A 26,545-nucleotide genomic window follows, 5' to 3' on the forward strand; every position below is an offset into this window, starting at 1 on the left:
GGATGAAAAGTCAGTACTTGCCAATGTTTGAAAATTAGGTGAGATACCTCAGTGGCTAAGGTAGAAAAGCCTAGGACACAAACTGTTTTTTCCATTTGTTCCTTCTCCTTCTCTTTGTTTAATAACAATAATGAACGTTGGGCATACCAAGCTCTTTTATATGCCTGTTGGATGCACTTATAGGTATAACCTCGCATTTGTAATTTTGACATAAGAATCGAGGCTTGAGCTTTGAACGCTTCATCTGTAGAACAAATGCGACGGAGACGTAAGAACTGTCCTATTGGAAGAGACCACTTCAATTTATGTGGGTGATGACTATTCCAGGATAGCAAAGTATTGCGGTCGGTGGGTTTATGGTACACTGTAGCCTGTAATTTACTCCCTGCCTTGTATATCCACGTATCCAAAAATGATATATTGATGGTACTACTATTTGCTGTAAATTTCAAATTTTTATCCCTGTTATTTAGCCATTGTATAAATAACTGCAGATGTTCTTCCGTACCTTCCCAAAGAAAAAATATATCATCAATGAAACGAAGCCAATTTCTAATGTTGTTTTTATACCATTGTGACTGGTATAAATTAGTTTCCTCAAATTGGCTGACATACAAGTTAGCCACACTCGGGGCGGCTGCTGTACCCATAGCGACTCCTTTCTTTTGTAAATAAAACGTATGATCAAATTCAAAATAGTTGTTTTTCAATACCAACGATGCAAAAGCCATTAATAAATCAATGGAAATTCTATCCTCTACTGTATACTCCAAAAGGGTCTTCCGTACTATCTCCAAAGCGGCCTCTTGTGGAATATTAGAGTATAAAGCTTCGATATCCAACGTTACAAGAAGGACTGTCGGGGACACGTAATCCATAGCTTCAATATGCCGCAAAAAATGTGCGGTATCCTGTATGTATGATTTAGCTAACTTGACTTGTGGTTGAAGAAAATGATCCAGCATTTTAGACAAAACCCGCGGTGTCGGGCGTGATCTAGGGAAAGCCTAAGTGGACTCCAACAGCATAAGACATCATGGAGAGGAACTTAAGATAAGTCCTTCCAATAATTTTTTATTTATAGCACTTGTAGCGGTTAGCACTTGTAGCTTTGAGCACGTTTAGAAGTATGTGTGTTTGCAATAGCACTATTAAATAGCTTACTAAGGGATTGCCCGATGAGGAGACGCTATGCCACTAGGCAACAAAACATTTATGAGTGTGCCGTAAGTGGTGTCTTCTGAGGGTTCCCATACTAAGTTTGGCATGTATTTATGTATCTGCAGTTAATACATTTATGCAATTGAATATATCTTTAGAAGTTGGGATTTATGTTGTTATTATTTAAAGAACAATTTTTTGAAAAAATACAACGATTCCTACAGGTGCACGCTGCACACATGATTAGTTCTTTTTTCTTTGGACTGGTGTAGTATCTAGTTGAATTTACCAAAGATTCTAATATTTAGGAGAGTTTCAGTGGTTTCAGTTGCTAGTGAAATAGCAACATTCCATGTAGAATCTCCAATAGTAGCAACATTCCATGTAGAAGTCGGCCCTTGCAGATCACCAATGTGGCCACGCAGGACGGCAGACTCACAGAAGCAGAAGCCTGCGCAGCCTTCTACATGGAATGTTGCTAGTGGAATAGCAACATTCCATGTAGAATCTCCAATAGCAGCAACATTCCATGTAGAATCTCCAATAGTATCTATTTTATTTTTGTTACATTTGTACCCTGCGCTTTCCCACTCATGGCAGGCTCAATGCGGCTTACATGGGGCAATGGAGGGTTAAGTGACTTGCCCAGAGTCACAAGGAGCTGCCCGTGCCTGCAGTGGGAATCGAACCCAGTTCCTCAGGACCAAAGTCCACCACGCATTGCCCGTGTTCACTCTCAATTTTATTTCTCTCTATGTCTGCACCAAGACTTATCCTCCATTCCTTGGCCAAAATAATCCTCGTTTCCAACAGCCATATTAAGCACTCCTTTATGTTTTAGGTTGTGCCTCACATTATAGTGGCTTTCCCTTTCTGTTTAGATACAGTTTTACTATAGTATGTATATTCTGCTATTTCCTACAGACCACTGCAATACAGACTGCATTCTCCAGCATCATCGTTATTGTTTTCTACTCAAGTATTTAGGTTTGTCCCATTTTTTTTCTGGATAATTTTGTTTTGTGCATGTTCATTTTTTTCAGAAAATGCAAGTGTTCATTCATATTAATGTCTTTTTATTAAATTTGTCATATACATGTTTTAAGCTTTATTAACTACTAGTAAAAAAAGGCCCGTTTCTGGAATGAATGAAACGGGCGCTAGCAAGGTTTTCCTGGGAGTGTGTATGTTTGAGAGAGAGAGAGCCAGAGTGAATGTGCGGATGTGTGACAGAGTGAGACTGACTGTGTGACAATGTGTGTGTGAGAATGAGAGTGTGTGACAGGGCCCCCTCCCGTGTTCCTAATGCCCCTCACCCCGTTCCCTCCCCTCCTGTTCCTCCTCCTTCCCACACTTTGGGTTCCTTAAGGCTTTCAAAAGTCTATGTACCCCCGTGGCCCTAACGCTCAGTATCTGGATACCCCACCGCTTTCCTCTTCACCCCTCCCCCAAGAGGTAATACTTTCACGTCCTTCATTTTTTTTTTTAAAGTGTCCTATCTACCCTGTGTACAAATGCCCGGCATTCAGATTGTGTTCCTCTCGTAAATTTTCATTTATTTCATTCATTCAGAACTTGCCCCCCACCCCCCTCCCCACCCCGAACACTTTTGATTCCTTCAGTCTTTTAAAACTCTCCTATGTACCCTGTGTGCTAATGGCCAGCACTGAGATTGTTTTCCTGTCCCAAATTTGCATGTCTTTCAGTCATTCACAACTCCCCCCCCCCCCCCACCTTCTCCAGTTTAACACTTTCGTTTCCTTCAGTCTTTTAAAACTCTCCTATCTACCCTGTGTCCTAATGGCCAGCACTCAAATTGTTTTGCTTTGCCAAATTATCTGTCACTGATGTCACTGAGGTCAATGCGTGCCTGCCTAGCAGACCACTTCTGGCAGGCACGGTCCCAGGCACATCCTGTTGGAGGTGAGAATTATTATATAGGATTACAATGGTCATGTTTCATGTCATATTATATGCTATATAAACGCTCTTGCTGTTTTGTTCTTTATATTATTTTTTTCATTTCACATTACATTACATTTGTATAGTATTCAGATTATATATGTATTATTATTTTTTTCTGTGACATCAGGTTTTTATATATTGTTTTTATTTGTAGACTCCTGATGTAGGCCTTTTGGCCGAAACACAGCGTTGTGTCGAGTCAATATACTGATTAATAAAGTTTGGTTCATCTTCACAGCGATCCAGTCTCTGGGACTCCTGGTTTTTTACCCACTTCTTTGTTGTTTTAGCATTTTATTAAATCCACTGCAGTGTCCCCTAGGGTGCCCGGTTGGTGTCCTGGCATGTTAGGGGGACCAGTGCACTAGAAATGCTGGCTCCTCCCATGACCAAATGGCTTGCATTTGGACATTTTTGACATGGACGTATTTGGTTTTGAAAATCGCCGATAGTCAAAGACGTCCATGTCTAGGGACGTCCAAATCTAGGACGGTATTTTCAAAACGAAAGATGGACGTCCATCTTTTTTCGAAAATAAGGTTGGTTTTCCCTGCCCCTGGATTTGGATGTTTTGCAAAGATGCCCAAATAGCAATTTGGACGTTTCTTTTGAAAATGCCCCTCTAATTGAGATTCATATATGACAGAAGTATTTTTTGGAGTTAAGCATCTCATATATGTACTTTCACTCTCTCTACATATATAAATCTCTCTCTCTCTCTCTCTCTATATATATATATATATATACATACATATGATTTCCATATGTAATATTCAAGTTGAAAGGGAAAGGGACTTGATATACCACTTTTCTGTGGTTACAATCAAAGTGGTTTATATACTATATACAGGTACATATTTTGTACTTAGGGCAATGGAGGGTTAAATGACTTGGGTCATCTATATATCATAAAATATAATCTGGTGGCTACATGAGATGTCATTTTATGTTAATTGATTCTATATTACCTCATTCTTCAATTGTGAATATGCCGAATTATATTATTTTATTGATGACTATATGAAGTATGATTTTTTTTGTTACATTTGTACCCCGCGCTTTCCCACTCATGGCAAGCTCAATGCGGCTTACATGGGGCAATGGAGGGCTAAGTGACTTGCCCAGAGTCACAAGGAGCTGCCTGTGCCTGAAGTGGGAATTGAACTTAGTTCCCCAGGACCAAAGTCCACCACCCTAACCACTAGGCCACTCCTCCACATTGGAGTTTCAGGTGTGTATATGCTGCATTACATTATTTTATTGATTTCAACATATCCACACGAATGTTGGAACACACATTAGCTGGTAAATTCTTATCTGTTTCTACATTATGCATCATTCAAAACTTTTTATAATGTAAACATTCTGTTAATCTATACAGTCTCCTTTGAAAACGGTAACGGAGTTCAAACATGCGTGGGATATGCATAGAGGAATCCTGTGCAGAAGGAATGGATCCTCAGAAGCTTAGCTGAAATTGGGTGGCGGAGCAGGTGGGGGGAAGAGGGGGTGGTGGTTGGGAGGCGAGGATAGGGGAGGGCAGACTTATACGGTCTGTACCAGAGCCGGTGATGGGAGGCGGGACTGGTGGTTGGGAGGCGGGAAATACTGCTGGGCAGACTTATATTGTCTGTGCCCTGAAAAGGACAGGTACAAATTCAAGGTAAGGTATACACATATGAGTTTGTCTTGGGCAGACTGGATGGACCATGCAGGTCTTTTTCTGCCGTCATCTACTATGTTACTATGTTACCATGTTTCCCTGAAAATAAGACACTGTCTTATATTAATTTTTGCCCCCCAAAATGTGCTAGGTCTTATTTTCAGGGGCTGTCTTATTTTTTGGGGAAACATCGGGGTTGGATCGGGTTGGCCCGCCCGCCCTCCGTCGCTCCCGGAACTAACCTTAAACGCCTCCTTTCACCTTCGCAGCAGCAGGGCAGGCCACTCCTTCCTTCCGTGCCCTGCCCTCGCCTGACGTAACGTCCGCGAGGGCGGGGCACGGAAGGAAGGAGAGGTCTGCCCTGCTGCTGCTTGCTGCGAAGGTGAAAGGAGGCATTTAAGGTTAGTTCCAGGAGTGACGGAGGGTGGGTGGAGGGGGGGGCCCGGCGACCTCGGGTGGGGGGGGGGGGCGGCCCGGGGGTGGCCTTGTCCGACTCTCAGTGGCCCTGCTTTCAAACAAAAATTTGCTAAGTCTTACTTTCAGGGGAGGCCTTATATCTACCAATTCAGGAAAACCTCTACTAGGTCTTATTTTCGGGGGATGTCTTACTTTCGGGGAAACAGGGTACTATGTTATCTTGTTGGGCAGACTGGATGGACCGTGCAGGTCTTTTTCTGCCGTCATCTACTATGTTACTATGTTACTGTCTACAAATTATCCTGTAAGATTCTTGAATTGAGCCTGGGATAGTCTGTAAAGGATCAGCTCCTCTGCCATCAGTGCTGGGAGGGTCCAGCAGATGGCAACAATCAGAAGTGTCTCTTCCCAGCCTCCTTCTCTCCTGCTTCTCATCTCTCTGATCTGTCCCCAAACTTCTCCCCTCCCCTCCCCTTTTTCTGTCTGTCTCTTTGTCTGAAGAATTGAGAGGGACTGAGTGCCTGCAGTGCACTGCCACTGACTCAGCAAAGCGGTGCAGGGCTGGAAACTGTGCTGTGGAGAAGGGCAGGAGAATGGCTGCAGGGTTTTCTGCTCATCAGGTAGGAGACTGGCAGGAGGTGGGCAGCAGGGGATGCAATGCCAGGCAGCCTCTGATACTCATACCGTGCATGGGGCTAAAGAGGAGGTAATGAGCCTGACACTGCTCAATCTATTATTGGGGCTCCAGAAAAGAAAATTCTGCTCTTTATTCCCTGCTGCACCTCAGCCTCATCTGGCTTTATGACATTTTCCGTTTTTGTTTCCTGTGGTCTGTTTAGATCACAGGAAACATCTGTTCATCCCTCTTTCCTGTTTACTCCAACTAGAGGTGTGATAGCCGGTGTTAGTCCACTTTTAAGGGTAATCAATAGAAATAAAACAAAATAAAACATGGAAAAGAAAAGAAAGATACATTTTTTTATTGGACATAACTTAATACATTTCTTGATTAGCTTTCGAAGGTTGCCCTTCTTTGTCAGATCGGAAATAAGCAAATGTTGGTAGATGACAGTATGATGTTTACCCCAAGGAGGTTTAATAAGACAGGAAACGGCAGGAGCCTGCTTTGTCCCATTCTGTGGGCAGAAGCAAGGAGGTTGAAGAAAATAGGAGATGGGCTGAGCCTATCTAGTCCATGAGCTGAAACCAGTAGGCGGAGCTTGAAGATTATTAGAAATAACGGACTGCCTAGGCATGGTTCATCTGCAAAAGGTGTAAGTGCCAGTTGGCTAGGCAGTGCTTTAAAAGGTGGAGGACAAAAGATTTTGTTTTTTATTTACTTGACAGCTTTTTAATTTATTCGAAAGCTTCCTATATCTAGATATACATATAATTGAATATCACTAAAACGGCTTAAAAAAATTATTGTAGCTGGTAGAAAAAGCAGTTTTAAACTCTGTGCTCAGTTTTCTTCATTGTTCTATACAATACAGATGGCCAGATTTCAGTGAGGATATCCTGTTTCCTGATGGGTTCTTCTTAACTGTTGTTGTAATCTGCCTTGGGAAAAGCCTGGTTTTATAATGACGGAATATATTGAAACTAAATGGAAGTAAAATTAAACTCTCCTTTCATTGGGGCACATGGAATCTTCATCTGTTTTGTAGAAGTTTACCTTTTAGATACGCAAATGGATTATTCTGTTTTGAACATGTTTCAGGGGCAAGTGGTTTTATAAGTCAAAATAAAAATAAATATTTTGTTTCATGCAGATCTCTTTTGTTTAAACATAACTACATGGGCTATAAGCCCCTAATGCAGTCCATTGGTTTTCTTATATTTTGTTCTTGTGATGGCTTATACCAGTGGCGTAGCCAGACAGCCAATTTTGGATGGGCCTGAGCCCAAAGTGGGTGGGCACAATATTTTCTGTGCCCTACCGCAAAATATAAATACATTAGCTAATAAGGATCCTCAAACTCTGTCAGCTGAAGACTTTCTCTGAAGGTGGCCAGAACTCCCTTTTACCAAACTTGACAGGCAGTAGCAACAGCCGTAAACCACTGATGCCAGCACCCTATGCGTGCTTAGCTGTCGGTGACTCAAGCATGCTGTCACTGACTGCAGAGCTTGGTAGAAGGAAGTTATGGCCGTCTTTGGAGGAAGTCCTCAGCTGGGGAGGCTTGGGATCCCTACCAGCTATACAGCAAGGGTCAGAACTGGTGTTAGACATGCTAGGGCCCCCTCCCTGATCCCCTCTCCTCCCTGCCTGCCCTCCGATTTCCCAACCTGCTTTTACTGTCACACCAACAGACCCTCACCAAATTCAGAACAAGGGATCATGTATCAGAAATACAAATATTTAGACAAAAATTGAACTCGGAACCCCAAAAAGTTAAACTTAGCATGTACTTCAACACTGGAGAAATAAAAACAGAAATGCATTTCCTTTCTCCTGAACACGATACAAACACATTTGCTATGTAGATTTCCCAAAGCCAACATACTCCATTTAAAACATTCAAAATACATTGCTTTTTTCTACCTTTGTGTGCATTTTTCCATCATGTTGGTTGCAGTTTCTTTTATGCTTTCCTGTCTGTCATATTCTAATTCTCTTTCAAGCGACTGCTGTCCATTTGCCTTTTTTTTACCTTCACTACACCTGCTTCTGACATATTGACTGTTCTTACTTTTAGCTCTTTCCTCTCTTTTTTCTTCTTTCTGCCTTGCTGTCAACTCAAATTTCACCCTCTCACTGTTCTCCTCCTTTTTAGTTTACAGCTACCTATCAGATTTTCAACTTTTTCTCTCACCTACTAGCTTTTCCATTTCCCCATCTCACTCCTTCCTCAGCCCTCCATTCCCTTTCATTACCATATTTCTATCCTTTGTAATCACTATCTTTTTATTTATTTCCTTGCCACCCTCTTCCTCTCCTTCCTGGCCTCTCCCACATGGTTCCACCATCTTCCTTCCCTCCACTCTTGTAGCCCAGCATCTACTCCCTCTTTCTCCCCACCCCACTCTTGTAGCCTTACATCTCTCTTCCCTCCTGCCCTCTCCCCCATGTTCCAACATTTGTCCCTCTCTCTTCCCTCACTCCCACTGTCCGGCATCTCTCCATCACCCTTCTGCTCCTGAATCCAACATCTCCTCCTTTCTTCCCTCTCCACCTCCTGTGTTTTTCTCTCCCTCTCATTCACCCCCAGGTCCAATATATCTCCCTCTCTCCCACGTTCTACCATTTCTCCCTCTCTTGTGCCATGGGTCCAACACTTCTCTTCCCCCCTCCCCCCATGCAGCATTTTCTCTCTTCCTCCCTTCCACTGCCGTGCCATGTCCAACATTTCTGCCTCTCCCCCTCCTTTGTGCCCCATCCAACATCTCTCGCTTCCCCCTACAATATCTCTTCCTGCCCTCCACCATCATGTCCAATTTTTCACTATCTATCTTCTCCTCCTCACCACCCCCTGTCCAACATTTACCATCTCTCCCTCCCCACTACCCCCCTATGTCCAACATTTCTCCCTCTCTTGTCCCTCTCCCCTCCCCATGCAAGATTTTTAACTTTCTTACCCCTCTCTACCCTATGTCCCACAATTCTCTCTCTCTTGCCCCTCTCCACCTCATGCCCCCCCCCCCCCCCCCATGCAGCATCTATCCTATGGAGACCTCCCCCAACTCTCCCTCTCTTCAATGGGGCACCACTCTTAAAAGGCTGAGCTCCAATCCTGCATCTTGCTCCCTCTGTCCCACTGCAGCGCTTCCCAGACGCTGCCTACCTACCACCACCACGATCCAGCATGTACCTCCCGTTTCAGCAGCAGCGGTAGCGATTCATGCTGCTGCTGCTTCGTTCTAACCCGGAAGCGTCTCCTCTGCCGAGCGCCCGCGTCCTGCCCCAGCAGAAACAGGAAGTTGTAATAATGGGGGCGGGACGCTGCAGAGGAGACGCTTCCGGGTTAGAACGAAGCAGCAGCAGCATGAATCGCTACCGCTGGTCCGCGCTGCTGCTGAAACGGGAGGATCGTGGTGGCGGTAGGTAGGTAGCATCTGGGAAGCGCTGCAGTGGGACAGAGGGAGGCAGATGCAGGTTTGGGGGAGCTCAGCCTGCTGCCGTTCAAACGAAGGTGCTCTGCTGGGTGGGCCTGAACCCAAACTGGGTGGGCCTAGGCCCACCCAGACCCACCCGTGGCTACGCCCCTGGCTTATACTGTGCCAAAACTGAAAACTCTTATCTCTATCTGGTTGATCATAAAAGGAGCTCATTGTGAACACTATCTACCCTTAAAGGTTGTTTTTTGACTGTACATGAGGAGTTGTGATATTGAATAAGTAAGTGAATGTTTGTGATCTTAGTTATGCATCCAAAGTTAATAAAATCCTTTCAAGAAAGCCAGTTAATCATTTAGCTTATAAGTGGAACATAACCACAGAGGCATGGTATGGTCACGCTTTCAATATGGTAATTCCAGAGCCCAGCTAAGGAACAGGTTAAGTTAGTCTTCACTGGACCAAACTTGCTTTCCTTATGCCATCACCATGCAGTTGGATAGGCAGTGTACGTGCTGCGTGTACATTCTAAGTCACTTAGTTGAAAAGTGGGTGCGGAATGGGCGGGTCATGGGCGTTTGTAAAATCTATGTATATGGTTATAAAATACACCCGGTCTGTGCCTAATTTAGACATCAGGATGTACACCAAATTTTACTTGGCGTAACTACCCGCGACTAAATTTAGTTGCATGTACTGGCGCTCAGTTTATTCTATACTAGCCATTAAGCCCGTTAAAACGGGCGTTTTTTTTAAATTTCACCTCCATGTGCAGCAACTGTGCTCTGTCCCCTGCTCTTCCCCCATGTCCAGCAACCGTCCTCTGTCCTCTTCCCTCACTCCATGTGCAGCCACCCTCCTCTGTCCCCTGCCCTCCCCTCCATCGATTAATGAAAAAAAGAAATTAAATAAGGGGGGAAAACATTTAATAATTGATTTTTACATTTGTCCGTGTATTTTGAAACAGTATGGTCCAAAACCTCTAGGGACATTAATTTTTGCTCCCACTGATACAAATGCTAATGCACTATTATATGATCGTATATTTTTCATAAATGTTTTTGAATCTGGATCTTGTGCAGTCATCAAGTTCTTAATGTATTCATTTGTAGTTATAGGCGGTAAATGTATAGACCCTTAATTGCAGCAAACATTAAACTTCTTATCTGTTGGTCTCTCATTTTTAAAGTGTTTTGCATGACAATGTTCACAGATTTCGCAAAAGTTGCCAAGGCTGCTACTGTTTATATTTTTTTCCTGAAACTCTTGTAATGTTCTTAAAGCTTTGTGTCTTGTCATTTGAAGGTCCATTAAGTGTTTGTTGATTCTTGATTGTTGACGTCTGTGTCTTTCTTCATGTTTTTGTAGTTCACTGCAATGTTTTCTGTAATTGCGTACTCTTTCCTTTTCTGCATGTTTTTGTGTTTCTGTTTTATTTTCATGTTTAATTCTATCTCTTTGAGCTTTCCTCCTCTTCAATTCTAAATCATGAGCTGCCTGCTCAGTTCCTGTGGTGTCTAGTTTTCGTCGTGGCATATTAGTTGTTTTAGGTTGCTTTTTTAATAGTATTGTTTCTGTTTTGTTACAGTCCTTTTCTTGTTCTGATTTGTCACAGTAGTTCAAATGTTGTTGTAGCTGAGTGTGTGTGAGAGAGAGAGCGTTAGAGAAAGTGTGTGTCTGTGTGAGAGTGAGGTGGTAGTACTCCTTGTCACAGTGGAGGGTCAATGGTTTGATGTTTTTTCTGTTGTGTGGCCCCCCTCCTTGTAATATTGTGTGTGTGTGTGTGTGTGTGTGATAGACAAAGTGTGCAGTGTGAAAGTGTGTGTGTGTGCGTCTGTGTGAGTGAGAGACAGAGCGTGGATGTGTATTAGAGAGTGAGTGTTAGTTGCTCCTTGTAGCCGGTGTTTGTGGGCTTTGAAAAGTGAGTTTGTGTGTGTCAGTGAGCTGCTAGGACTCCCTGTCACAGTGGAGGGGGTCACTGGCTCCTTATAGCGAGTTATTTTAGGGTACAAATTAGTGGTTTTTTTTTTCACTTGCCTGCCCCCACCCCTTTTTGTAATATTGTGTGTGTGTGAGTCAGCGAGTGATAGATAAAGTGTGTCTCTCTGGGAAACAGACAGAGAGCATGAGAGTGAGGTGTCAGAGTGGAGTGGTCCTTATGGTTTTTTTTTGTTTAGGTTAAAATCAGTGCTCGTTGTTGTTTCGCCTGCCCCCACCCCTTCTTCTAATATTGTGTGTGTGTGTGTGCTTGGGTGAGAGAGTGAGTGAGTGAGAGAGAGAGAAAGTGTGTCTTTCTGGGAAAGAGACAGAGCATGAGAGTGAGCTGTCACAGTGGCGGTGGTTAGTGGCTCCTTATATCCATTTGTTGCAAGGTGCAAATCAGGGTTTCGTTTTTATTTGCCTTCCCCCCACCCCTTCGTTTAATATTGTGTGTGTGCCAGTGTGTGAGAATGAAAGAGAAAGTGTTTTTATGTGGGAAATTGACAGTGAGTGTGAGAGTGAGCTGCTAGTGTGTGTGTGTGTGAGTGAGACAGAGTGTGTGAGTGAGTGAGAGAGAGTGCTAGTGAGCTGTTAGTACTCCCTGTCTCAGTGGATGTTTAGTGTCACCTTGTAGTCACTTGTTGGAGCTGTGTGTCAGTGGAGGTTCAGTGTCTCCTCGTAGGCAGTTGTTGGAGCAGTTTGAAAGGCAGGCTTGTTTTGCAGTCGCGTGCCGGTCTCTTCCCACCCCCCCCCCTCCATACATGTTGTTGTTGTTCCGTCCCTTCTGCTGACTTGTGCTATTCAGTGAGCCAAAGGGGCCTGACAGGTATGCCTTTGCTTGCAGCAAAGCAGGGTGTGTGTGTGTTCAGCGAGTGAATGCACATGCTTACCTTTTGCTGTTGGCCTCCTGAACAGTTTTGGATCCCTGCTTGGTTTCTGGTGGTTCTCTTCTCTCCTGCATTAGTTTCTCGTCGGCCAGGTCTCCGCATTGGCTCCTCCCCGGATGGTAGCGGTTCTGGCCATTGGTTATCTTTGTTCCACGGTTCCTCCCTCTGCTGCTATCCTAGTTCTTGTCCAGTCTCCCCCTCCCTACCCCCTGTGATGTCCACGCCCCCTCCTGTCCTGCCTCCTGCTCCGATTTCCATGCCCATGTCCAACAACAGACCTCCTTCCTGTTGTCTGAGTGAAAATAGTAGTGGTCCTGCTGTCCCTCCCTAGAGCCTGCCATTTCCCAGCGATTTACACTGCTGCTCCCCATGCGATTTCCAGGGCTCCTCCCTCTGCTCCTATCCTTGTGCTTGTCCATCCTCCCTCCCTCCCTCCCCCAGGGATGTCCACGCCCCCTCCTTCGCCCCTCTCCCTCCGATTTCCACCAACTGTCCTGTGTTCCTGACTTGTTCTGTGTGTGTGTACTGCATCACCCTTGTCTCCCTCCTTCCTCCACCGTCCCTCCCGTTGCCTTGTTCCATGCCCTCCTCCGTAGTTGCAGATTTGTTGTGCACCTCCGATGTACATGGCTCCTCCCCCTCAGATTTGCACGCCCCCTCCATGCCATGTCGAACAACAGAGAGCCTGCCATTTGAGAGCGATTTCCACGGCTCCTCCCTCTGCTCCTATCCTTGTGCTTGTCCATCCTCCCTCCCTCCCCCACGGATGTCCACGCCCCCTCCTTCGCTCCTCTCCATCCGATTTCCACCAACTGTCCTTTGTCCTGTGTTCCTGACTTGTTCTGTGTGTGTGTGTACTGCATCACCCTTGTCTCCCTCCCTCCTCCACCGTCCCTCCCGTTGCCAAGTTCCATGCCCTCCTCCGTAGTTGCAGATTTGTTGTGCACCTCCGATGTACATGGCTCCTCCCCCTCCGATTTCCACGCCCCCTCCTTCCCTCCCTATTGGCTGCATTACCTCCAGAACAGGAGCTGCTGGTGGAGGCAGGGCTTGGAGTGTTGCTCCTTGGTTCTGTGTCTACTGCGCATTTGCGGGTGAGTACGGTCACTCGCAATTTATATGTTTGATACCACGCAGAAATTTAGGCTTATTCTAAATTAAGTTGTACTTTATAGAATACTAGGAAAAAAGGCCCGTTTCTGACACAAATGAAACGGGCGCTAGCCAGGTTTTCTTCATAGTGTGTATGTTAGAGTGAGTATGTGTGTGAGAGAGAGAGAGAGTGACTGTGCGATTCTGAGAGAGAGATTGAGTGTTTGTGTATCTGTGAGTGAGTGTGTGTGTTTCAGAATGAGTGTGTGCGAGTGCGTATGTTGGACACAGTGAGTGAGAGAGACAGTTTTCCGAGAGCTACAGTGTGTTTGACAGAGAGTCTGGTTTTCCCCTCCCCCCCAATCCTACTTTTGCCTTTTGTTGGCCCCCCTTCGTTTCGTCCCTCTTTCCCCCTCTCCTGCCTTCCCCCTCCCCCCTCTGTCCCTTCCCCACCTCTACTGAGTGAGTGAGTGAGTGTGAGCCCCTCCCCACCTGCTTTTCCCTCTGTTAAGCGGTTCTGTCTTCCTTCCCTAATGTGCTCCTCCTCCATGCCAGCATACCCTCCCAGCCTGAGTTGACCCTGTTGCTGTGAGGTTAGGTTTTGTGTGTTGATGTCGGTTACCGAGGGTGGCTCCGGGACCTCGTTGCAAGTTCTGTATATGTGACACTCTCTGTACCGCTCCGCCGTCATCGCTTACCGAGGGGGGTTCGGGGATCTCCGTCCAAGTTGTGTATGTGCTACGCTGTGTGTACCGCCCCGGCGTCGCCGTAATTGCGTGTTGACGTGAGGGTGGAGCTACACGTCCCGGCCTGCAAACAAAAAAAAACTCGGCGCCGCCTCCCTCAAGCCTTCCTCAAGCTGAGTGAAGTTCCTCTTTTTTTTTTTTTGTTTAGCCGACGGATTGACGCGAGGGCGGGGCAGGTGAGCGATGTGATTGTGTGAGTGTCATTGCCCCGCCCTCAACGTCATCACGTGGTGATGCGAGGGCGGGGCAGACACTTATGTGATCTACACAACTTCAATTTAGAATGTTGGAAATTTAGAATGTTGGAAATTTCTGAGGCTTCAATAGAATGTTGGAGGTGCGTTTTATACGGAGAGATGCTTAGGTGAATTTGATTTTGGTACCAATTTTTTAGGCATGGTATATAGAGTCTGGTCCTATATGCTTTTGGAGTCCTTTTACTAAGCTGCAGGAAAAAGGGCCTTGCGGTTGTGGCGGGGCCCTTTTTTGTGCAGCGGGTAAAATGCCCCCCCCCCCTCAAAAAATGACTATGCGTTAAAATAACTCTTACCACGTGGCTGTTCGTCGGGGAGCAGTTACTGCCACCCATTGTGGTGGCGGTAAGGGCTCATGTGCTAACCCAGCAGTAACTGGCCTGTGCGCGGCAATGGCCGATTATTGCTGGGTTAGCGCCATGCTTTAAAAATTTTTGGTGCACGCTGGAGCCAGAACTACCGCTGTTAGGCCAGCAGTAGTCCCAAGATAGCATGCGGTAAGCCCGCGTTGGGCTTACCGGCACTTTGTAAAAGGGTCCCTTGATTTTTGCTTATAATGACAATAAAGATATTTCTACATAAAACAATAGCAGACATGTGTGACTACCTACGCGTGATTCATCTGGAAGAGTTTAAAGCTGTTCCAATTGGATAAGCAGTGTCTTAAATGGTGGAGGGTAAAGTTTTTTTGTTTTTGTTTTTGTTTTTTTTAAATTTTTGACAGCTTTTTATTATTTGAAAACTTCCCATCTCTATATATAAAAGGCACCTCCAACGTTCTAATTGAAGCCTCCAGCGGAAACTTGAGGTGGCTGGGATATCCGGTTTGGCACCTGGAGTGGTTGCCCTGGGTGATTAACAAGGTCAGCTGGGGTGCAGAACTCCTTGCAAGTCACACACACACACACACACACACACACACACACACAGACTCTTGCACATTCTCTCTCTCTCACACACTCAATCGCACACACATTCCAAGGAAAACCTTGCTAGCGCCCGTTTCATTTGTCAGAAACGGGCCTTTTTTACTACTATGTACATAAATTTAATGAAATAAAATTGAAAATCACTAAAACAGCTTAAAAAATTATTGTTTGTGCAGCGCTGCGTATGCCTTGTAGCGCCATAGAAATGCTAAATAGTAGTAGTAGTAGTAGTAGAAACAGCAGTAATAAACTCTGTATTTTGTACTAATTTTTCTACATTGTTCTATAGAATATAGTAATACATGTCTAGATCTCACTGAGTATATCCTGTTTCCTGGTGGGTTCATCTTAAGTTTTGTTGTAATCTGCTTTGGGAAGCCTGGTGATATAAACATGGAATATACTGAAATTAAATGAAAGTAAAATTAAACTCTTTTCATTGGGGCACATGGAATCACATCTTCACTTCATCTCTTTTGTAAAAGTTTACATTGTAGATACATATATGGATTATGCTGTTTTGAGAATGTTTCAGGGACAAGTGGTTTTATAAGTCAAAATAATAAAAATATTTTGTTTCATGCAGATTTCTCATTTGTTTAAACATAACTAAATGGGGTATAAGTCCCTAATGCAGTCCATTGGTTTTCGTATATTTTGTTCATGTGATGACTTATACTGTGCCAAAACTGAAAACTCTTATCTCTCCATTCTGGAGCTCATTGTGAACATTATCCACCCTAAAAGGTTATTTTATGCCTGTACACGAGGAATTGTGATATTGCATATGTGTGTGTTTTTGTTTCTAGTCATGCATCCAAAGATTATGTAATCCTTTCAAGAAAGCCAGTTAATCATTTAACGTATGAGTAGAACATAACCACAGAGGCATGGTGTGGTCACATTTTCAAGATGGTAATACCAGAGCCCAGCTGTAATAGAAGTGAATTTTTAAAGATTGTTTTTCAACTGTGCCTTGACTGACAAGTGCACTCGGGGTCTATTTTTGATTAGAAGTAATTCTGTTTAAAAATGATTGTTTAACTTTGTGTGAAAATAAGTTGGAATGTAGAAGATAAGACACAGCTCTAAACTGTTCAAAGAGTCTTATCAAAAGGATCCTTCTTAAAAGCATGACATCAGAACTGTACTAGAACTAGTTAACATTGAATCATTCTTATTTGGATACTTTATCACATTGTTATTATTGAACCTTTTTCACTACCCTTGATCTTAAATACCTGAAATGTATTGTTTATCTATTTTCTTCTAATTTTATTGTGTATTCTCTATTTTTTAACTGGAATATTACTCTGTATTTCTTATTCTGGAAATGGCGATCGCCACTACAGTATTTGTAAGCCACATTGAGCCTGCAAAGAGGTGGGAAAATGTGGGATATAAATGCAGAAAATAAATAAATAAATTTGGTATGTGAAGGGAGAGGTGGAGCCTGTTTCGAGTTCAGACTGGCCACCTGGACTGAGAAACATGTGACCACATTCCCACAGTATGGCTTGTTTACCAAAACAGAGAAATTCTCAAGCATTCTGTAATTTTCCTTAGCTCTGAACATGAGTTCTAAGCCTAATAAAAAAGGGGGGCCTTTTACAGTGAAGCTGGAAGCTCATCTACGGGTGGATGCATTGTATAGAACCAGACCCCTGGTCAAACTCCGGCTTCGCTGAAAAAGGGGCTTCTCTCAGCTGATGTAAAAAGCCTGGATGTAGAGATTAAGGACCAGTGATGGACGCATGTATATTATAGTGTATTATTGCTTCTTGTCCTGGTCTAGGAACTCCTAGCATTGCTTGGATGTAGGGACCAGTGATGTAATGATTGTTTATAGATAGATAGGTATTATTGTTTCTTTTCAGTTATTTTGAAATAATTTTTATTGAAGCATGACAGCAGAGTCCCTTCTGACCCCCGCTGTCTATAATGAGAGATTTCAAGAGTAAGTACAAACATTTCTCCCTTAATCCTACCCCTTCCGGAGATCACGTGATGCGGTGGAAGCAGTAGCAGTGATTCTGTGCTGCTCTGAGGTCCCCGCTTGTCTCTGGCTGTCTGAGCCCCATTAAAACCTCCGTTGAACGCAGCCCGACCCAAAGGAGAATCCGGGGAAGGTGCATGGAACAATATGTAGTATCCATGCCACTCGGAAGTACCAGGAAGGGCGCGAAAAATGATAAAGAAAAGCCACTCTTACCCAGCGGTGAAAACAAGATGGCGGCCGCGTCTCTTTGTGGCGAGGCGGAATTTTCAGACAGACAATTGGAACAACTTGCAGCGGCTGTGGGGAGCGCGCTGGAGCCCCGATTCACTTCGTTGGAGGGCCGGCTGGGGAAGCTTGATGGGCCGTTGGCCGACATAATAAGTAGAACCACAGAGGCGGAGAAACGGGTCTCCGATCTTGAAGATTCCTGGCAGTGCTATGAGCCTGAACTTACTGGATTAAAAGAAAAACTGGCAAGCCAAGCTGAGAAGATAGACGAATTGGAGAACAGGGCAAGGCGCAGTAACCTTTGGTTGGTAGGCCTTCCAGAAAGTATACCGGAGAAAAATCTCGGCCCAATGCTGGAGGACTGTCTGTCTAAGGAATTTGCCTTATCAGACAGCAGAGGCCCCTTCTGCATCGAAAGAGCACACAGGCTTGGGCGGGCTCCGCAGAGTAGTCAGCGGCCTAGAGTAATTATTATCAAAGTGCACAATTACCTCCACAAGGAAGAGATACTGCGGGGGTACTGACAGAAAAGAGAGTCGTTGACCCATGCTGGGGCCCAAGTGCGCATCTTCCAAGATTACTCTGCCAGCGTTCAGGAAAAGAGACGGAAATTCCACCCGATTTGTACAAAGCTGGTGGAAAAGAATGCATGGTTCATGTTGATATACCCGGCAACGCTGAAGATCTTGCATGCGGGGAAATGGGTCCCTTTCACCTCAGACCAGCTAGCCTTACAGTTTATCAACCGGGAGCTGAAGGCGGCCGAAGATCCTTCTTGACATTGTACTATATATATTCCTAGTTGACGGGAATGAAAGAGGACATAATGTACATGACCGGTTTAAATGGTGACGGGAAGACTCATATGCATGGAGGTTTACAAATTTATGTAAAAGTAATGTAGGAGAGGGGTGGGGGGGTCGGGGAGAGTGGGGACCTTAGCATGTAGTGATTTCACCTGGATGGGGTTAATCCTGTCAAGGAAGTTGGGGGGTCAGGGGAAAGGGTGGGGGGGGGGGAGGAGGGAAGGGCCAGGGCTATCTCGGGAAGGGGAGTGGGGGAGGGGTGGGTTGCAATGGGAGATATATAAGTTTGGAGTGGATTAGCATGTTGGGTGTTTTATATGTGTGGTATGAGGTAAATGGTATCAGGGCCTTGGGGGTAGGGCTGGGCCCCCGGGGCGAGCTTCATGAGGGATTTTTGGGCTGGCAGAGACACAGGGAGGATGGCTAGTTGTAAATTAATTTAATGGAATGTGGGAGGGATTACTTCTCCCATTAAGCGGCAAAAGATTTTGACGCATATGGGACGCCTGCAAACTGATGTTGTGTGTCTACAAGAAACCAGATTGTCCGATGAAGAGCATGGCAAATTAAAACGGACCTGGGTGGGCCGGGTTCATTTCACCTCATCAGGGGCTCGACCAGGGGCATAGCCAAGGGCAGGCCTGGACGGGCCCAGGCCCAGCCACTTTCCCTCCAGGCCCACCCATCCAACATCCTGCTGCTGTCGCTGCCTTTTCTCCCGCGGCTCCGCCGGGTCCGGGAAGCAGCGTTCAGCAGCGTTGCCTACCTGCCTGCCTGCCTTTTAAAATAATTCGTCTCCCCAGGCTCCGCTGCATTTACTTCTTCACCCGTCGCAAAGCGCTGCCATTTGCACAGGCAGCTCCGCTCCCCTTTGCTGTGTCCATCTGGCCCTACGTATCCACTACAGGAAGTGGATCAGAGAGGGCTGGATGGATGCGGCAAAGGGGAGCGGAGCTGCCTGTGCGAACGGCAGCGCTTTGCGACGGGCGAAGAAGTAAATGCAGCGGAGCCTGGGGAGACGAATTATTTTAAAAGGCAGGCACGCACGCAGGCAACGCTGCTGAACGCTGCTTCCCGCCACGCTGGTGACTGGCGCAGGGATGAGACTTCTCAAGCCTTGGGGGCCTCCAGAATATTCTTCAGCTGGCAGGGCCTGGAGATCCACGCCAGCCTAGGTATTTATCTTTACGGGAGGGGGATGGACAGAGAAGAAATATGTGGGTCATACCCACCCAGTCCACCCCCAGGCCCACCCAAAAAATGAGATCTGGCTACGCTACTGGGCTCGACAAGGTGGTGTGGCAATATTATTACATAAGAGACTAGCCCATGTCTCGGAGGTCATCCTAAGAGACGCGAAGGGCTAGTTCCTATTACTCAAGATATGGCTACAGGGGAGAGAAGTGTACTTATTAAATGTATATGCCCAGACACCTTTTGATAAACATTTTCCCCTGAATTACTGAAGTTATTGCTTCCGTATCAGAAAGAAAATATTATGGTGGGAGATATGAACAATCTCATGGATCCGGAGGTGGACTGCACGGGGGCCAGGAGAGGCGGGTACCAGGGCAGGCCTGATAAGGGGGTATTAAGTGCGTTAGCGGCCTCCCTGGAGCTGGTCGATGCCTGGAGGCTATTGCATATACTGTAGGTGAAAAAGATTTTACACACAGATCTCGTGCACATGAGTCATGGGCACGCTTAGATTACATACTGCTATCGGCGTCCTTGTTTCCATGGGTCATGGGTGCACAGCTGGAGCAGGTGGTGGTGTCAGACCATGCTCCAGTATGGGTAACATTGGAAGCTGTGAGTGGGTTTCAGGTAACACAGAGATGGAGGTTTCCCAGCTACTTGGCTAAGGATTTAGATTTTCTGGAGTTCTTGCGGGGCAAATGGGAGACATATGTGGGTCATAATGCTCAGCATCGTTCAGACCCTCAACTTTTTTGGTGCACCGCGAAGGAGGTACTGCGTGAGCAGATAATCTGGTATGTAGCTGCAAGGCAAAAAAAGGTTGCGGCTAGCATTGTGAACTTGCAACAAAGTCTGAGTAGGGCTAGGCGAGTATACCTGCACTCACCCTCCAAGGCTAATAGGGAGGTGTATGCATCTCTACAGGTCTCGGTAAATACATTATTGCATGAGCAGACCCAATGCCAGATTATGTTTCAGAAATACCGGTTTTACCATTTTGGTAACTGTGCGGGGGGTCTCTTGGCCAGACTAGTATGAACACGGGATGGTTACCATGTAATTACAGTGTTACGGGATAAACAAGGGAAGCTCACAAATAAACCAGAGGCCATAAAGCATATCCTCTATGATCACTTCCAAGTGCTGTATAGTGCTAGGAGGGCTCCGAGAAGGGCAGACATCGAGGATTTCTTAGCATGAGCAGGTATGCCTAGGCTGATGGAGCCAGCCATAGAGAAGTTGGGGTCACCACTACAATTTAGAGAGCTAAAGCAAGCCATTAAAGGGCTGAAGGCCCATTCGGCACCCGGCATTGACGGATTCTCGGGCGAATTTTATAAGACCATGCAACTCTCCTTAGGAGGGGATCTGTTCGAATGTTATAAATCGGTCATTTAAGAGGGTAGGTTTCCGACGCATGAGAATACCGCTTTGATATCTCTTTTACTTAAACCTGGAAAACCAGTAGATGAACCCGAGTCATATCGACCTATCTCCCTAATTAATGTAGACATTAAAATCTTGGCTAAGATACTGAGTAACAGACTATCACCATGTATGGCAGGTATGATCAGTACCTCGCAGGTGGGTTTTATCCCCAAACGACACTCAGTTTGGCATGTACGGAGGATTTTACTCTCGACGGCCCAAAGCAGTAATCAGGGGGATCCAGCAATGCTGGTAAGCTTGGATGCTGCTAAAGCGTTTGATCAGGTGATTTGGAGCTATCTCTTTAGGGTATTGGACTGGGTGGGTCTGCGAGAACGGGTTGTGGGGGCCATACGGGCGCTTTATTCAGGGATGGAAGCTCAGTTGCTGGTCAAAGGGGGTAGGTCAGATAGCTTGGTGATACAGAGGGGAACCAGGCAGGGATGCCCCTTATCTCCTTTTCTTTTTGACATCTCGTTGGAGCCACTGATTCGGCTGTTGAATAATACCCCGGAAGTCAAAGGAGTCACGGTGGGGACAGAAACAAGGGTGGCGCTGGCCTATGCAGATGATATAATGCTTTTACTGTCAGATCCGCAGGACTCACTGGGGAGGGCCCTAGAGGTAATAATGGATTATGGAATGATATCCGGGTTTTCCTTGAATCTGCAAAAGTCTTTAGATGAAGAGTTGGAACAGCAATGGAGAGGGCAGTTTCCTCTCAGATGGGCAGAAGGTACCTTGAAATATCTGGGAGTACAGATTCCTAGAGATTTAGCTTCATTGTATACAATTAACGTGGGACCTCTGTTAGAGATGACTAGGCAGAAGCTTATGTTGTGGCGGGATTTGCCCTTATTGTGGGTCCGGATCGCACTGTTCAACATGATTTTGGTACCAAAGTGGCTATATCACCCCTCTCCTCAAGTCACTTCACTGGCTTCCGATCAGGTACCGCATACAGTTCAAGCTTCTCCTACTAACCTACAAATGCACTCAATCTGCAGCCCCTCACTACCTCTCTACCCTCATCTCCCCTTACGCTCCTACCTGTAACCTCCGCTCACAGGACAGGACAAATCCCTCCTCTCAGTACCCTTCTCCACCACCGCCAACTCCAGACTCCGCCCTTTCTGCCTCGCCTCACCCTATGCTTGGAATAAACTCCCTGAGCCCATACGCCAAGCCCCCTCCCTACCCATCTTCAAATCCTTGCTCAAAGCCCACCTCTTCAATGTCGCTTTTGGCACCTAACCATTGTACCTCTATCCAGGAAATCTAGATTGCCTCAATCTTGATTGACTGCACTTTTTGTCCTTTAGATTGTAAGTGTCCTTCTTTGTTAATTGTACAGCGCTGCGCAACCCTGGTAGCGCTTTAGAAATGTTAAATAGTAGTAGTAGTAGTATGTGTTTCAACAATTGCCATTGTATTTGCTAAAGAAAGATGAGAGGAAAATGGATAGGCTAATGCAGGCGTTTCTCTGGAGAGGTAAGAGACCTAGACTTCCCTTGGCGATATTGACAACTCCGAGAGAAAGTGGGGGGATGGGTCTATTAAGTTTAAGAAATCTCACAATAGCGTGTTTGATGCGTCATATTAACGACTGGTTTAGAGGGACTTTGGAATTTTCTTTAACAGGATCGGAGACGTCCTTATTTGCAGGAGTCCATTTTAGTCAGTTATTGCATACCGGAGGGCAGCTCCCACAGGGCACCTTTCGACGTCACCCCCTTTTGGCATCTTTGAGAGCCACCTGGAGCTGGATGTGTAGAAGGCATCATTTATCAGCCGAGACCACACCATTGCTTTCCATTTGCCAAAATCTGGCTTTCACACCAGGATGGGGGAGAAGCATCTTTGGGTCCTGGGCAAAAAAGGGCATTGTGTATATTGCACAGGTGGTTAATGAAGAAGACTTTTTAGTGATCTGCAAAGGCAATATGGGATTCCTCCAGGGCAATATTTTGCTTATTTCCAACTGCAGCATTATATCTCGACACTGCTGTGGATGGACTTAACAGAGGCTGTAATAGATATCTTAACGGAGGGTTATTCTTTGGGCTTGCAGCAATCGGTACTGCTGAGGTTCCATCATCAGCAATTGAAGGACACGATAGCAGAGCTGAATTATGAGCGATTGGCCTTGAGCTGGGCACAAGACCTAGGTTGCATGATCACCCCCGAGTTGTGCTGTACATATATTAAGAAGATATATACGCTGAGACTTTCCATACAGTGGGGGAAATAAGTATTTGATCCCTTGCTGATTTTGTAAGTTTGCCCACTGACAAAGACATGAGCAGCCCATAATTGAAGGGTAGGTTATTGGTAACAGTGAGAGATAGCACATCACAAATTAAATCCGGAAAATCACATTGTGGAAAGTATATGAATTTATTTGCATTCTGCAGAGGGAAATAAGTATTTAATCCCTCTGGCAAACAAGACCTAATACTTGGTGGCAAAACCCTTGTTGGCAAGCACAGCGGTCAGACGTCTTCTGTAGTTGATGATGAGGTTTGCACACATGTCAGGAGGAATTTTGGTCCACTCCTCTTTGCAGATCATCTCTAAATCATTAAGAGTTCTGGGCTGTCGCTTGGCAACTCGCAGCTTCAGCTCCCTCCATAAGTTTTCAATGGGATTAAGGTCTGGTGACTGGCTAGGCCACTCCATGACCCTAATGTGCTTCTTCCTGAGCCACTCCTTTGTTGCCTTGGCTGTATGTTTTGGGTCATTGTCGTGCTGGAAGACCCAGCCACGACCCATTTTTAAGGCCCTGGCGGAGGGAAGGAGGTTGTCACTCAGAATTGTACGGTACATGGCCCCATCCATTCTCCCATTGATGCGGTGAAGTAGTCCTGTGCCCTTAGCAGAGAAACACCCCCAAAACATAACATTTCCACCTCCATGCTTGACAGTGGGGACGGTGTTCTTTGGGTCATAGGCAGCATTTCTCTTCCTCCAAACACGGCGAGTTGAGTTCATGCCAAAGAGCTCAATTTTTGTCTCATCTGACCACAGCACCTTCTCCCAATCACTCTCGGCATCATCCAGGTGTTCACTGGCAAACTTCAGACGGGCCGTCACATGTGCCTTCCGGAGCAGGGGGACCTTGCGGGCACTGCAGGATTGCAATCCGTTATGTCGTAATGTGTTACCAATGGTTTTCGTGGTGACAGTGGTCCCAGCTGCCTTGAGATCATTGACAAGTTCCCCCCTTGTAGTTGTAGGCTGATTTCTAACCTTCCTCATGATCAAGGATACCCCACGAGGTGAGATTTTGCGTGGAGCCCCAGATCTTTGTCAATTGACAGTCATTTTGTACTTCTTCCATTTTCTTACTATGGCACCAACAGTTGTCTCCTTCTCGCCCAGCGTCTTACTGATGGTTTTGTAGCCCATTCCAGCCTTGTGCAGGTGTATGATCTTGTCCCTGACATCCTTAGACAGCTCCTTGCTCTTGGCCATTTTGTAGAGGTTAGAGTCTGACTGATTCACTGAGTCTGTGGACAGGTGTCTTTCATACAGGTGACCATTGCCGACAGCTGTCTGTCATGCAGGTAACGAGTTGATTTGGAGCATCTACCTGGTCTGTAGGGGCCAGATCTCTTACTGGTTGGTGGGGGATCAAATACTTATTTCCCTCTGCAGAATGCAAATAAATTCATATACTTTCCACAATGTGATTTTACGGATTTAATTTGTGATGTGCTATCTCTCACTGTTACCAATAACCTACCCTTCAATTATGGGCTGCTCATGTCTTTGTCAGTGGGCAAACTTACAAAATCAGCAAGGGATCAAATACTTATTTCCCCCACTGTATATTAACAAGAAAAGTTATACCGATTTATAATGCGATTATATATATCGCCGAGACGGGCACTGCTGGCTAATATTGGAGGGACTGGGGCATGTTTGAAGTGTGGCAATGGAATGACTTCCTTGGGGCACATGTTTGGTCTTGCCCATCGGTGAGCCATTTCTGGAAGGGACTCTTGAAGTTGGTGCAATCTATGTGGAACTGTTCAGTGGTGTGGGACCCGCTGCTCCTTTTTCAGAGCTTTACGTTCACCTCGTATCCTCCTGCAGGAATTAGGGGTTTAGTGGGGGTGGCCATATTCTTTGGAATCAATACAATCTTGAGGGCCTGGCTCTCCCCATCAGGCCCCTCTCTACAATTGTGGAGAACTCAAATGATACAACAAATGAGGGTGGATAGATGTGAAGTCAAACGATGGGATAGTGTTCCTGGAGCTAGGTTCAGAGACAGATGGGAACCACTCTGGAATACTCGAAATAACGAACTTTCATAAATCTCTGAAAACGTACCTCTTCAACAAAGCCTACAAAGAAAACCCATAGCTTAACTACACCACATCGCCAATCCACCCCATCTCTGAAAATCATCTTTCTATAACTATCTGCTCAGATCTCTTTTCTCATCCTTAATCTTTTTGCAATACCAATTGTATCTGATAACCTGGAATGGCTATGCTATAACAAGTCCCTGTAAGCCACATTGAGCCTGCAAATAGGTGGGAAAATGTGGGATACAAATGAAATAAAGGGAGAAGCTATATATTAAATTGCCGATTCACGTGGCAGTTATGGGGTGGGTGGGAGCAGAGGGTTTTGGGGTAACTGGTAGAGATAAGTGTTGGATTTGTAGTAGTAATAAGGCTATGTTGGTTGATCTAGGTATTGTCCATTGATTTATAAGAGTTCTTTCTGCTATTTTAGTTTGGCAGAGTTATATGATTATGATGAGGAGAGGGGGCAGTGGGGGGGGGGGAAGAGTGTATAACAAGTTTGCTGGCATGGCCGCTATATGGTAAATCTTATAATGCTGTGTGTCAGGTCATGTAATAATATTCAGATAGGCTAGGCCTCAGTAGTTTGCTCAATTCAAGGAATGGGGGGGAGGATGGTGGGGGAACTGTAAAAGGTTTGATGGCTGCCTTTAAAACTTAATTCTGCTTGGATATGGTTTGTCATCTGAGATTTGAATGTTAGCATTTTCCTACTGTTGGAAGTGTTTGAATTTGACATGTCATCAATAAAAATGTTGAAACATAAACCTACCCCTTCCTTCCCTCCCCCCACCCCTGTGCTGCATGGAAGCCGGACTGTCCTTCAATGGAATATCCAATTTCTAGCGGCAGGCTGCAAAGTAGAACCAAAGCGCTCCCAACAGTGGCGAAAATGTCTACCTGAGGACGAGGAGGCATCTGAAAAAATTTGAGCCTAAATAGCCAGCAAAGAAGTCATTTGCGTCCACCAAGACAAGAAAGTAGGGGTCGCGGGCTCCCTCCACTGTTGCAGAATAGTCTTTTTTGCCATCAGCACCAGTCTCCGGAAGAAGTCTAAGAGGCCCGTAGGCGAGGGTGTAGGTCATTTATAGTCTTCAAACATAATCTGGGGGCCCTTATGGAGGGTGCATCCCCACTTTGCCTCTGACTCATGCAACACCTTTGCCCAAAAGCCCTGTATTCTGGGACACATCCAGAACATATGACCCAGTGAGGCCGGGGTGCCCAGGCACCTCGGGCACTCTTAAGAGCTCGCAAATCCTGCCTTGTGTGCCCGACGTGGCGAGATGTAAAGCCTCAAAAGAAATTTGTACTGTAGTTCCCACAGTTGCCCATTACAGGTGGTTCGATATATCTGGTGCAGACAGGTTTGGATGTGCTGGCTGGACAACTGTGTCAGCAAGTCTAAGTTCCAA

General features: G+C 45.6%; 1 protein-coding gene across 1 annotated transcript in view; it reads left to right on the forward strand.

Annotated features, from left to right (window-relative positions):
• The first annotated feature begins 19,929 nt into the window (after positions 1-19,929).
• Positions 19,930-26,545, forward strand: part of LOC115463359 (zinc finger protein 665-like) — a 49,991-nt gene continuing 43,375 nt past the window's right edge. The window contains exon 1 of the mRNA XM_030193824.1: positions 19,930-20,010. Coding sequence (XP_030049684.1) covers positions 19,930-20,010 — 81 coding nt within the window. The remainder of the gene's footprint in view (positions 20,011-26,545) is intronic.

Source organism: Microcaecilia unicolor, chromosome 1, assembly GCF_901765095.1.
Source record: "Microcaecilia unicolor chromosome 1, aMicUni1.1, whole genome shotgun sequence".
NCBI lineage: Eukaryota > Metazoa > Chordata > Amphibia > Gymnophiona > Siphonopidae > Microcaecilia > Microcaecilia unicolor.